The following is a 13,809-nucleotide window of genomic DNA, read 5'->3' as shown; positions in this document are numbered from 1 at the left end:
TAAAAATTAATATTTTTTATTTTTTTAATATTTAAAATTAAGAAAAAAATCTGTTCCACAAAGAAAAAAGTAACAACATGAGGAATCTCCCATTTAACGGCAATAATAAACTTTTGTAGTTTTCAAAAATGGAGTTTTAGACGAAAATGGATTTCATTCTGTTTCCTGATGCAGTCAACTAATAAAAGCACAGACCTCGATACGTCTGTGGAAGAATCAAACGGTACAATTTGTTTGGACTGAAGCCTTCCCCCTGCTGTTTTTGCAATGGAAGCTACCTGGCTTGCTCTAGTCTGTATTGAGCTCTTTCTGTTGCTTTGCGGCATGCATTAGTACTGGAGTATCTATCTAGAACAGCAAGTTCTCTCTAAAGGTGCATTGTAGACGTGTGTTTCTTTCAGCTCTAGTGATCTGGAAGGGCAAATGCTGGGGGAATAAATTATGGATATTATTATAAGTTTGTTGAAATATTACAAACAAATTGGTGCATTTAATTATTTAATAAATAAATAGGCAGATTTAAATAATTAACACTGATTAGATTATTTCTAAAAATATATGATTTTTTCAATTAAGTACATACTTCTCCATACATTTATAACCTTCCTGCAGTCTTCCAGTTTTCGCCCTTCCTGTTTTTACTGTTTTTTTTTAGGATTTATTTACTGTGTAAGAATAGATGCATGTGTGAGATTGAATCTTTAGTTGAATTCGTTCCCAGCTAGCTGCCACTGAGACTTTCAAAGCTGCTTCGTTTAAATTCTGCTTTGGGTTGAAATCAGATAATCACACAAAGTTTGAGTATTTTTAATTTTTGTTACATTTCTGTTCTGTTGTGTGATATGTTATTTGATTTGGATTGCTGGGCTTTGAAAGTGTCTGTCAGTTTTAGAGTAAATGTGACAAATTGTGATTACTTTCGGCTCATCTGATTGGACGAGACCTGTGGCAGACGCGCCCTCATCCCCTGGCCAGCCCATGAGGGATGGGATGTTCCACAGCCCAGACTGGCAGCACACAAACAACTGTTCACATCCTGTCACCTGCAGCCCAACATGCCAGATGGCACAAATCATAGACAAGAATATTCTGGGTTCAATGCAATTTTAAGTCAATTGGTGTCCATCAGTGGCATACATTATTCCAGAAACTCGTCCCTCAGTTTGTATCCTGGTACAGTGCCTTGCCCTGTAGTAATTGCAGTACTGTTTAAATAAATATAAATAAATAGGTTACAAACTGAGATACAAGTCAAAATTATAGTCTATAGTAAAGAAGCTGTATTTAACCTGGAATATTGAGGACAGTATAAAGTCAGACCCCTTAAACACTGTGCTGTCAAACTATGTGATTCAGTGCTTAGAAGTAGTTGAATTTGGTGTTTGTTTCAGTGGTGAATTTAGCTGATGATTAGAGTCTGAGGAGTTGAGAGGTAGTCAGCTTGATGTAGTTGGTGTGTGCTGGTGCTGTTCCTGCTCTGGGAAAGATCTGCCAAGCATGTGATGCTGCACACATTGCATAAAGAGCTCTGCAGGTCTGCCCTGGACCTTCTGGGGTGAGCTCTCCTCACAGACCTCCTAACAGAGCCCGTCTCTTCCTGCAGGTCAAGCTGTGGTACGATAAAGTAGGACATCAGCTCATCGTCACTGTCCTGGGCGCCAAAGACCTGCTTTCACGAGAAGACGGGCGACCTAGGAATCCATACGTCAAAATCTACTTCCTCCCCGACAGAAGGTACGTCAGAGTTCAGAGATATCCAGTTTTTGTCCTTCAAAAATAATCATTTTTGTTTTCAAAAGAAGTCTCACCCAAGCTCTAATTTATTTAATCAAAAATACAGTAAAAATAGAAATATTGTGAAAAATTATTTACATTTCAAATATCCATTGTCTATTTGAATATATTTTAAAATGTAATTTATTTCTGTGAGGCAAAGCTGAATTTTCAGCATAATTGCTCCAGTCTTCAGTGTCACATGATCCGTCAGAAAGCATTCTAATATGCTGATTTGCTGTTCAAAATTCTTTAATGCATAGAAATTCCAAAAAACAGATTTTTTAATTTTTGTGCAATTCTCCAAAATTAAAAAATAAAATAAAAAATAAAAACAATTAATGTATATTCATATCAACATTATTTAAGTTATATTTGAAAATGTCTAAATATATCTATTCTATTTTTATTTTTATTTTATTTTTACTTTTTTTTTTTTGAGGAGGGGGTGAAAAAACAACAACAACAGCAGCAGCATTATGCCATAACATCAGTGATTGCTTCTGTATTGGTAATAACAAAGCACTTAATATTGAAGACTCTAAACAATGTGTTTAACAATGCTGTGGTAGTGACAAAACACTGTTCATCGCTGGTGGAGTATTTATGTAACACCGTGGTCCTCTGAGGCACGACATTTCGTTCCACTGTATGTCCCCACATGCAGCAGAATGACAATAAAGCTCAACTTGACTTGACTTGACTAAAACTGAATAATAATCTGAGGTTGGAGAATCGTCAAAGTAGAAATTTAAAGATGTAAAATAAAGCTGAAGTGAAGATATTTGTGTCTATCCACAGTGAGCACATGAAGCCTTCAAAATCACATTGACATAATTGCTTAATTATCCATTTTTATAGTAAACCCACTGAGTATTTTCAGGACACAAAGTGTATTTTTTTTTAGAAGACAGCAAACTTTAATAACCAAGACGTCAAAACCTAGTGAAATACATTCCAGAATCCTCCTTTTATAGAAGGGATTTTAACCTGGGGAAAATTAATGTGAAATATTTTGCAACCCAGATAATAAAATAACAACTAATAAAGCTATACATTCCATTTGTAAGTAAGAAACAAAAAAATCTGAAAAAAATTAATGAATAATTAGGTGTAATGATGTCTAAAAACGTGTGCGTTTAATTCAAACGTTTCAAATCGGGGGTCCTTGGATTGGTTTAGTGTCTCTGTGGGTCTGTAAAGTCACATCAGCAGCTGTAAATTATGACCTCACCTGCTCTTCTCAGCGATAAAAGCAAGAGGAGAACGAAAACAGTGAAGAAATCTCTGGAGCCCAAGTGGAACCAGACGTTCATGTACTCGCCGGTGCACAGACGAGAGTTCAGGGAGCGCATGCTGGAGATCACGCTGTGGGACCAGGCCAGAGTCCGAGAGGAGGAGAGCGAGTTCCTGGGAGAGGTGAGAGAGACACCGACACCGTCCTGAAAAGATCTCACAATATGTACACAGTGTGATGTAAGACAGCTGTTGAGGCAACAATATCAGACGTGAATAGAAGTTTTAGTTTAACATCAATTATAAAACTATTTTGTGCCTTCCTTTGCAAACGCTTAGCATTATAACTGGAAGTTTTTTTCTTTTATTCCACATTTGCACTGCATCTTAAACTCATAAAGCGCTGCAAGTCATGATAAATGGATGTGTGTTTGATGTAGGGCTGGATGATTAACTGGAAAGGAATCGAAATCGAAATTAACTCTAATACCTAAACTGTTGTCAATAACAACTGCTGTTTAAAATTGTGTCTGAATTATATGTTTAAAACAGGAACTAGGCTGCAATATTATGACAAAAATCGTTATTGTCTTATTGCTCTTAACTCTTTCCTCGCCAGCATTTTTGAAAAAAGTTGCCAGCCACCACCAGCGATTTTGATGATTTTCACTAAAATTTGATGGCCTCCAGTATATTTTGCTGTATGAATATTTGAATATGCAATACAGCAAAATAAAGATCAGAGCCTCTACTTTTAAACAAGTTTATAAGTTTTTAAATAAGTTTTATTCTAGCTTAAAGCATTCTTTTTTTATCAACACTTGAATATAGGTAGGTTTCACAAAAATGCATAATTTTGAGCAAAAAGGTGAGAAAATCAAATTTTTATCAAAAACTACTTCTGGATAATATTCAGTAAGATTATCAAAGCATAAATCCAGTAAATCGCGTCCATTAATACCTCCAAAGCTTGCACAGACATATACCACTTCCCAGATCAACATTTTACTCCGTAACATTATGCAGATTTCATTTATATGCTTGTCTATTGCTGATGATCGCATTATTTTTCATATGCAAACGGTTTTGTACTCGTTCAGAAGATGCGTAATAGCGCCCCCGAGTGTCTAGCAGTGAAAACACGAAAAGCCGTAAAAACTCGTTTTTGGCGGGGAAGCGTTTTCTTGTAAAAGACGAGATAACTCGCTCTAACCAACGTAATTTTCCCATGTCAGTTATTTCGTTTTTTTAATCCTATTAATACTTTCCCCTTAAAAACATACTACCATAGTCGGCGCTATACGGACGTGACCGTTGCGCTCGCGTCTTTTGTGCATCTCGCGCGTTAAAATAATTTAAACTTTTACACGCAGCGCCGCTCATCAATGTCATTTCCAAAACAGTGGCCCAATCAGAAGACACCGGAGGCGGGGCAAGCGTTGCATGCTTTTGCTTACAGTAGCAGGTTGGCATGGCAACTTTTGTATTTGTGACCCTGGACCACAAAACCAGTCATAAGGGTCAATTTTTTAAATTTATACATCATCTGAATAAATAAGCTTTCCATTGATGTATGGTTTGTTAGGATAGGACAATATTTGGCCGAGATACAACTATTTGATAATCTGGAATCTGAGGGTGCAAAAAAATCCAAATATTGTGAAAATCACCTTTAAAGTTGTCCAAATGAAGTTCTTAGCAATGTATATAACTAATCAAAAATTAAGTTTTGATATATTTACGATAGGAAATTTACAAAATATCTTCATGGAACATGATCTTTACTTTATATCCTAATGATTTTTGGCATAACAGAAAAATCTATAATTTTGACCCATATAATGTATCTTTGGCTTTTGCTACAAATATACCTGTGCTACTTAAATCTGGTTTATGACTGGATTTGTGGTCCAAGATCACTGAGATGCTGCCCTGCTCTTTCTCTTAAGCAGCAGAGTTCTATTTACATTCATTATTTAAATCATTTGTTTACAGGAGATGCAAGTTATTATTTTCTACTTTTCACATTCCTTTTCACATTATTTAAAATAATATTAATTTACAAGAAATACAAGTTATTTTCTACTTTTCACATGACGATATTTAAAATGTATTTTGTTTGCAAGAGATGCTGGTTATTTTCTACTTTTGACATGGCAATATTCCTTTATTTTGTTTGCAAAAAAATGAAAAATAAGAAATGCACTCTTTCATTAGAATAAAAACCCCCCCACCTTTAATAGGTGAGTATATTTACAGTGCAAACCTTTAATGAACTATGAAAAAAAAAAAAAATGAATAAAATAACCGTTCAATAATCGTAATCGAGGTAAAGTGTTCAATTAATCGAGGTTTTGATTTTAGGTCATATCGCCCAGCCCTAGTTTATATCCTGTGTGTTTGTGTGTGTAGATTCTGATCGAGCTGGAGACGGCGCTGCTGGACGATCAGCCTCACTGGTATAAGCTCCAAACACACGACCAGTCCTCGATGCCGCTGCCGAACCCCTCGCCCTGCATGCAGAGACGCCTCCTGCACGGAGAGAGCCCCACACGCAGGTTACAGAGTACGTACTGTTACAGCAAACACAAGCACACACTCTCAGGAAGAAATACAAAGCTGACCCTAAGGTACAAAAGCTAGACGGTATGTCTTTATACTATTTTTTTTCTCCTTAGTGGCACATATTAATATTAGTGCTGTCAAACGATTAATCGCGATTAAAAAAAATTAACTTAAATGATTTTAGCAAATGGCTGCAATATAACAAAGAGTGAAAAATTGAAGGGGGTCTGAATACTTTCCGTACCCACTGTATATAAATATAACATATAAATATATAAATGTATATATCAAAATATATACTGCATGTGTGTGTATTTATATATACATAATAAATAAACACAGCACACACACATATATTATGTAAACAAAAGCTTTTATTTTGGATGCGATTAATCGTTTGACAGCACTAATATTAATATGTTGGTGGTAATGCATTACAAGTAACTCAAGTTACGTAATCAGATTACTTTTTTTCAAGTAACTAGTAAAGTAGCGCATTACTTTTAAATTTACAGTAAAATCTTTGAGTTACTTTTTGAATTGTGTAGCATAAGTTACTTTGTTTTTCCATGTATTCACCGACAGCACTCTTGTCCCCATGTTAAGAGAAATTGGAGGCACTTCCTTCAGCCTGAGGCTTATTCGTTTCACGTTTGGTGTGAAAGGGCCTTTAGAGTTGCCAAAAATGTAACTTTTTTTTTTAATAAGCAAGCCCAGCCCAGGGGACAAAAAGTATCGAAAAAGTAATGTAATGCATTACTTGCATTAAAGGGATAGTTCACCCAAAAATGAAAATTCATCATTTACTCATCCTCAAGTTGCTGGTACCCATTGACTTCCATGGTATTTATTTATTTTTTCATACTTTGGCAGTCTACTGTCAACTGTTTTATGAAATATCTTCTTTTGTGTTCATCAGAAGAAAGAAATTCATACAGATTTGAAACAAGGTGAGGGCGAGTAAATGATGACAGAAGTTTCATTTTGGGGTGATCTATCACTTTAAGTGTTCACACTACAGTTGAATGTGATCTCAATCTGATTGTGAAAAGCAAAAATCACATTGAATCACATTTTGAAATGGAGTCTGGGCCACTTTTATTTGTGGAAATCAACTTCTGTGTGATTTGTTTGATTTTTACATCAGTCATTCATCATAATTTTGTGTTTGGTTTACTATTTGTGTAAATCATAAAATAATTTATGAATTGCACTGTATTACATAGAGATATGCAAAAATACACACATACTGTTCAAAAGCATTTGGTCTGTAATATTTTGTAATGTTTTTGAAAGTATTCTCTTCTGCTCACCAAGGCTGCATTTATTTGATATAAAATGCAGTAAAAATAGAAATATTGTGAAATATTATTACAATTTAAAATGTCTGTTTTCTATGTGAATATATTTTAAAATTTAATTTATTTCTGTGATTTAAAGCTGAATTTCTTTATTTAATTTACTCCAGTCTTCAGTGTCACATGATCCTTCAGTAATCACTCTAAAATGCTAATTTGCTGCTCAAGAAACATAATTATCATTATCACACTTGTGATGAATCCTTGCTGAATAAAATGAATATTATTAACATACTGATAAAATTATAAATAAAAGTATTGATTACAAAGTATTAAGTAATAATAAAAAAAAAGACCCCAAGCTTTTGAACGGTAGTCTGTTATCTGTTAAAAATTGAAAGAACTTGAAGTTTTCTAAAATTAATTTAAAAAATCAGAATACGAAACTTTGCCAGTTTGAATGTAGGCAATCTGCTCTGGTACAAATGTCCTGTATATTCTGTATTGTTTTTATGTCCAGAACTGATATGATCATATTTTATGTATGTTTGTTTTTGTTGACGTTTCTTGTTTTCATGTTTTGTTTCCTTCAAAAAATATTACTGTCTATCCACCACTGACACATTTCCAGACAAGGGCCCATATTTTTACAACTCAGGTAACTTTGCCCTGCTTGCTCCAGCTAGCATGCGATTGGCCAGCAGTGTGATTTTACTCTCCTCTACACTCTCAGAGTGTGATCTCCCCTCACTTCCACCTCATGCTCTTCAGAAACCCACGCTGTCCCTCACAACATGCATGGAGCTGCTGACGCCCATCGCTGCTGCTACATGCCACCAGTCCTCATTGTACAGCTTATCTGCCTGTTTAGGCCTGATCTTCACCATTACAATATAAAGAAAAGCAGCCTAGTTAACAGTCCTGAGTCACGCTTTTCCCAGCCTCTCACAAACCTTTCTGTGGTTGGTGTTTGCTGTGTTTCACTGTTTTGATTTCAGACTAAATGATAGTAAACCTCACGCCGCTCGGTTCTGCTCACACTGATCTTGTTTGTAATATTTGAGTCTGAACACAGTGTGTTATCGGTGTGATTTTCAACATGTTTTCCAACACACAGTCATGTTAAGAGGGTCTTTTCTTCGTTATGACTCTCGTGATCTCTTTCTCTGTTTCTCTCTCTCTCAGGGTCACAGAGAATCAGTGACAGCGAGTTCTCTGATTACGACTGTGAAGACGGGATTGGTGTTATCTCAGGTACAGCTAAGTCACCTGCTTTAGCGCCGCACTGTACTTACAAAACTGAAGACTTGAGCCTGCTTGAAAGCATTTTACTCACTCCTTTTCAGTTAAATTCATAATTACATGCATATCAACACATTTATAATATAACTATTAGAAGTATTTGTAACAATCACAAAACATATACGGAGTTCTGGCAATAAACTCTAGATGGCGCAGTCCTATAGGTCTAACTCAATCTGACCGAATGACATCATTATCACATGGCACAGCTGATTGGTTCTCTCCTGTATCGGTAGCCAATGAGCTCGCTGCTCAACATTCAAATATATGACTAGTGCTTGCCGTAGCAGTCGCAGCTTGCTTCAGAAACCCTCCACCTTCCCCAGCTCCACCTGTATAGATCTGCTACGAGGTGATTCGTGTATGCTATACGGGGGTTATTTTATGTATGTTATATTTGCAGCAGCAATATTTCTTACATGCTCACAGCAATATGTTGTGGATGTATTGGCAGTAGCAAATCTCTGTACTTGTACTCGGTACTGCAGCAGTGTAGCAGATATATTCCGCCAAGACCAAATACATTAACATTGTCATGTACATTACCATGCCAATCCCTCCGCGAGTTGTAATGACAGAAATATATTTTAGGGCTCTTTTTGCACTTTTGTGCACACTTTGCACCATAATATGAGTGAAATGTAATTCTATACAATACTGTTCAAAAGTATGGGGTCAGTAAGATTTTTATATGTTTTAGAAAGAAGCCTCTTCTGCTCACCAAGACTGCATTTATTTGATCAAAAATACAGTAAAAACATTAATATTGTGAAATATTTTTACAATTGAAAACAACTCGTGTCTATATAAATATATTGTAAAATGTAATTTATTCCTGTGATCAAAGCTGAATGTTTAGTATCATTACTCTAGACTAGTCTTCAGTGTCACATGATCTTTCAGAAATCATTCTAATAAGCTGATTTATTGCTCAAGAAACATTTAGTATTATTATTATTATTATTATCAATGTTGAAAACAGTTGTGCTGCTTCCTATTTTTGTGGAAACAAGGATTCACAGATAAATAGAAAGTTCAAAAGTGCAGCATGTATTTGAAATAAAAATCATTTTGTAGCATCATAAATGTATTTACTGTCACTTTTGATCAATTTAATGTGTCTTTGTTGAATAAAAGTTTTAATTTCTTTCAAAAATAAATAACAAATCTTACTGACCCCAAACTTTTGAACACACAGCTAAACACTGATTTAATGGGGCACAATCTGATCTGAATAAATGAATAAATGTCAGTTGTGTCTGTAATGATCTTATCGATGTCTAATCGTACACGGCTTGTCCTGTTCACACATGCTTATCAACAAATCAAATTAAAGGATATTGTCAGAGAGAAGATTACTGTGAACTTTAGTCTCCCAACTCAGCACAAGGAAAATCCTCACCGTCATTTCACACTGACCGCATTGGTTCTGTTCACTTTTTAAGGTGTTTTCATGTTCCTGAATGAAGTGTTGATATCACTGTAAAATAAAGTTCAGCGTGGTAGACCACATACAGTTCTGCTAAAAAAGTATTTGGACACCTAAAAATGTCTGAATGCCATTGTATTAGATGCTACTTTGCTCCTATTTTTCAGTGGATGTATGATTTATAATTTGGTTGTTAAATGGCATTGCTGAAGTAAATGTGTGTTGTGTTGTGCTTGCCTCAGATAACCGGCACAATGGCAGGGATTTCCAGAGCTCCACTCTGTCTGTCCCTGAGCAGGTGATGTCGTCCAATCACTGTTCCCGATCAGACATGACCCGCACACGCTCGCGCTCACCCAGCGTCCCTCCACCACAAAGGTACAAACAAAAGCATAAGAGCCGTTCGTTATGGGTCAAGAGGTCATATCATAAAACATACTCCAGACTTCCTTCCAAAGACAACAAAAGATGATTTATTGAAACAATTCTCATTCTTCAACTTCCTGACATCAAATGGATAAATTAGGGATGCACGATATTATCGGACCAATATCGGAAGCTAGCGATTAGATCATGTGTAGATCAGTGTGGCTCATTTGAAGCAAAGTTTTGCCTGAATGATGATTAGATTCACTGTTTTGGATCACTGCATTTAAACTGTGAAAGCACGTACAGAATGACGCGTTCGTGTATGATAGAGTAAACAGTAATAGCATGTGCAGCAGCAGCAGCGGCAGTCTCCCCCGGGTCCTAATGCCTGCTCAGTAAGGAGTTTTAGGCTGTTAGCCTACTTCTAATAAAAGAAAGAAAAATACACAAATAATATTTAGACTGTGTTTCTGATTAAATAAAGCAGTTATTGATGCCATTAAATCATGAGTATTTTTTTATTTAAAGGTAAGAAGCTATAGCTTACATGAACAAAATAAAATCACAAACATGACATTTATATAAAAAAATGTTATATATACTGATTTATTCATTAATGTGTAATATGTTATATTTTTTAAACAAATTATGAGCTCTAAAAGATTTTCAGAATTTTTACAACTCTTTTGCTTTAGACCATTTGCAAATGTTAAATCTTAAAATAAAATGTTAAAGTTACCACTGCATCTTTCTGAAAAAAAAAAATGCAGCGATTTAATATAGTTTATTTATAGTTATTTTCAAATCTTCAATGTACTGTCATTATAAAAGAACTTCATTATTGTTTATTTAATTCTAACAAATATGTTCTTGTTAAAAACTAACCAAAATTTAAAATAATTTACTTATCATTTCTGCACAGGAGAGACTTGGTGTTGTTTCCAAACAAAAGGAAATATATCGGTATCGGCTATCAGCCAAAATGAGTTGAAAAATATCGGCATATAGGATATCGGCAAAAATCCAATATCGTGCAACCCTAATAAGTACGGAGTGATATAAATTAACTTAATGTGCTTTCTGTATGGTTAAGATTAGGGTTTGGTTTAGGGTTAGTTTCTTGTAATTATGCATAATTTTCTGTTATTACTATAATAAGCATATGCAATGTGTAACAACATCATCTTAAAATAAAGTTAGTTTTTTATGTAGCAATTCTAACAAATAAGTTCTTGTTAAAAACTAACCAAAATTAAAAATAATTTGCTTATAATTTCTGCACCGGAGAGACTTTGTGTTGTTTCCAAACAAAAGGAAATATATCGGTATCGGCTATCAGCCAAAATGAGTTGAAAAATATCGGCATATAGGATATCGGCAAAAATCCAATATCGTGAATCCCTAGGATAAATCCATGTTTTATATCAGTCGCGTCTATTTGCTATTCAGCAACTTTGCCACCCAGGTGGCATTTAACTAATGCTAAGCCTAAGATATCAGGATGGTTTGCCAAACATTCACTCCAGGATCCCAGCATTGAAAACTTGTGGCTAATTTTTTAAAGGGGTCATATGATGCGATTTCAATTTTTCCTTTCGAGGAGAAACAATAATGTACAGTATGTGGAAAATAATGTGTTTTTTTTACTTTAAACCGCATAAACACATTTCATTACACCAAATACACAAAATAATGTTCTTTTTAGCAGCATCATATGACCCCTTTAACAATGTGTCTGGTCGTTTCAGGCTGATCTTAAGAGGTGGTACAAATGTACAGATTGTATGCACACACAATTCAGTGAACAAAGTGCTGTTGCTCATTTCACATGTGAACAGTGTTTTAACATAAAATCTATGATGAGTTTTATAAAGCAACCATAATAATTTTTTGTATTGTTAGTAATATTTAGTAACACTTTAGATCAGGGAAGCCTATTCATTATTAACTAGTTGTTTATTAGCATGCATATTGCTAGCATATGGGCTGTTTATTAGTGCTAATAAAGCGCATATTAATGCATGACCATATTCTAGATCACTTTGCCCATACCTAAACATCACCACTACAACAACTACCTTACTGACTATCAATAAGCAGCGAATTAGGAGGCAAAACTCAAAGTAATATGTGTTCCCTAATCTAAAATTCGTCGTATTGTTCATTGTATATCATTGTATTGCATTACATTATATTTTTTGCTTTGATCATAAAACTAAGCATTTAAATATTATCTCACTAAGACATATTGTTGGGAGATTCAGAATGAAAACTGATATTTATATAATTTTATGTAAATATCTGCTATACTGTTCTCATTGATTTACATTACAAGCTTTCAGAATTTCATTGTACTTTATTGGGCACATAAATATCAGCATCTGCAACAAATCGCATATTTTTTTGCTCAATTAGGGCCTCTAGAAATTAGAAATATTGCCGTGGCAACTAGCTGAAATAAACAAACAAAAAAGAAAAGTTGAAAGTTATATGAATTACTAAAATAACTTGAAATAAAATACAATTAAAGCTAAATAGAAATATTTAAAAAAAATCAAAAGCAGAAAACAAGTTATTTAAAAATAAAAATTATGTACATATTATTCATAATTATTATTTTCAATTAACTTTTATTTTATTTAGTGTCGCTAGCACTCTTTGTCATAGCAGGGCTCTGATTTTCTCTCCTCTCCTTCAGTCGAAGTTTAGACCACGGTGTGAGAGGAGGACCCTCGCTTTACGGCCCCCGACATCGCCTGTCTGAGGACAGATACTCACCAGACAGGTATGAGTTCGCAAAACACGCTCAGATGCCACGGTTTACAAACAGCCCTTGCCCTTAAAAGCTTTATTGTTTTCTAGATTGCCTTTGCTGATACTGGGAACATAAATGGGAATGTTTCCATATACCTTCGTAATTTCATATAACATGATTACAGAAATTCAGTGTGAGAAATATGATGTGCCACATAGAGAGAACCAAAGAAAGCAGGAAAAAATTTATTCCTCCTCTTTTCTTTTTGACACCACTCTCATTTTATCTGCCAATCTCTCGCTTTTGTTATCTTTCCATAGCTCCATATTCAGTAGTTCCGTTCAACCATATTTCTGTTCTTTACTCCCTGTGGTTGCAGCCAGTATCTTACCCTCCCTCCTCGAACCAGACACAGACAGCCAAGCGTCGACCCCGCTATCCAGGACCCCAGGTATTCTGTCAGGCCCGAGCAACGTTACGCGGCCCTGCCCACCTCCCCCTTCTGTCCAATAACAGCGCTCCTCTCACACTTTCACCCTCCCACTTTCCCCTGCTGCTAGTTGACTGACAGGTGACAGCTTGCCCACACATAGCACTGCATAAGAGGTTGCTCTTGTCACTTTGTTTATTCATTATAAATATGAAATGAAGACTAGTGAACGCACTCATACATAATTTATCACATCTTAGGACAACAGAGTCATGTTTCTACACAAGAAAACATCTGTTACTGAGACTCTCACTTTCTTAGACTTTAAAGGAAAGCTCAAGTTTCAATACAAGCAAAGCTCTGTCAACATAATTTTGTGACAAACTGTCTGTTAACATAGAAAACCATTTTGACTTGCTCTTCAGTTTTTTAATTAGTAATACACTCATTTTGCACTTATTTTGCTAAAGCGCTTCTTACGTACAGAAAAATTAGACATTTCAAGACTTACAGTTTTAATGTGGCAATACTTTGTTTTTAAAGGGGTGATATGATGCTATTTTAAAGATCATTATTTTGTGTATTTGGTGTAACAGAATATGTTGACATGCTTTAATGTTCAAAAAACACATTATTTTTCAAATACTGTACA

At 35.0% G+C, this 13,809-nt stretch overlaps 1 protein-coding gene across 2 annotated transcripts in view; it reads left to right on the top strand.

Annotated features, from left to right (window-relative positions):
- Positions 1-13,809, top strand: part of LOC107668707 (regulating synaptic membrane exocytosis protein 2-like) — a 162,303-nt gene that overhangs the window by 92,110 nt on the left and 56,384 nt on the right. For both annotated transcript variants that reach the window (XM_016460673.1, XM_016460674.1), the window contains exons 15-22: positions 1,604-1,734; positions 3,021-3,192; positions 5,422-5,575; positions 7,504-7,530; positions 8,058-8,126; positions 9,846-9,981; positions 12,671-12,757; positions 13,107-13,178. In XM_016460673.1, the coding sequence (XP_016316159.1) occupies positions 1,604-1,734; positions 3,021-3,192; positions 5,422-5,575; positions 7,504-7,530; positions 8,058-8,126; positions 9,846-9,981; positions 12,671-12,757; positions 13,107-13,178 (848 nt within the window). The remainder of the gene's footprint in view (positions 1-1,603; positions 1,735-3,020; positions 3,193-5,421; positions 5,576-7,503; positions 7,531-8,057; positions 8,127-9,845; positions 9,982-12,670; positions 12,758-13,106; positions 13,179-13,809) is intronic.

Source organism: Sinocyclocheilus anshuiensis, unplaced genomic scaffold (genome assembly GCF_001515605.1).
Source record: "Sinocyclocheilus anshuiensis isolate Anshui unplaced genomic scaffold, SAMN03320099.WGS_v1.1 scaffold108, whole genome shotgun sequence".
Classification (NCBI taxonomy): Eukaryota; Metazoa; Chordata; class Actinopteri; order Cypriniformes; family Cyprinidae; genus Sinocyclocheilus; species Sinocyclocheilus anshuiensis.
The sequence above is the reverse complement of the archived record's forward strand: the minus strand, read 5'-3'. Positions and strand labels throughout refer to the sequence as shown.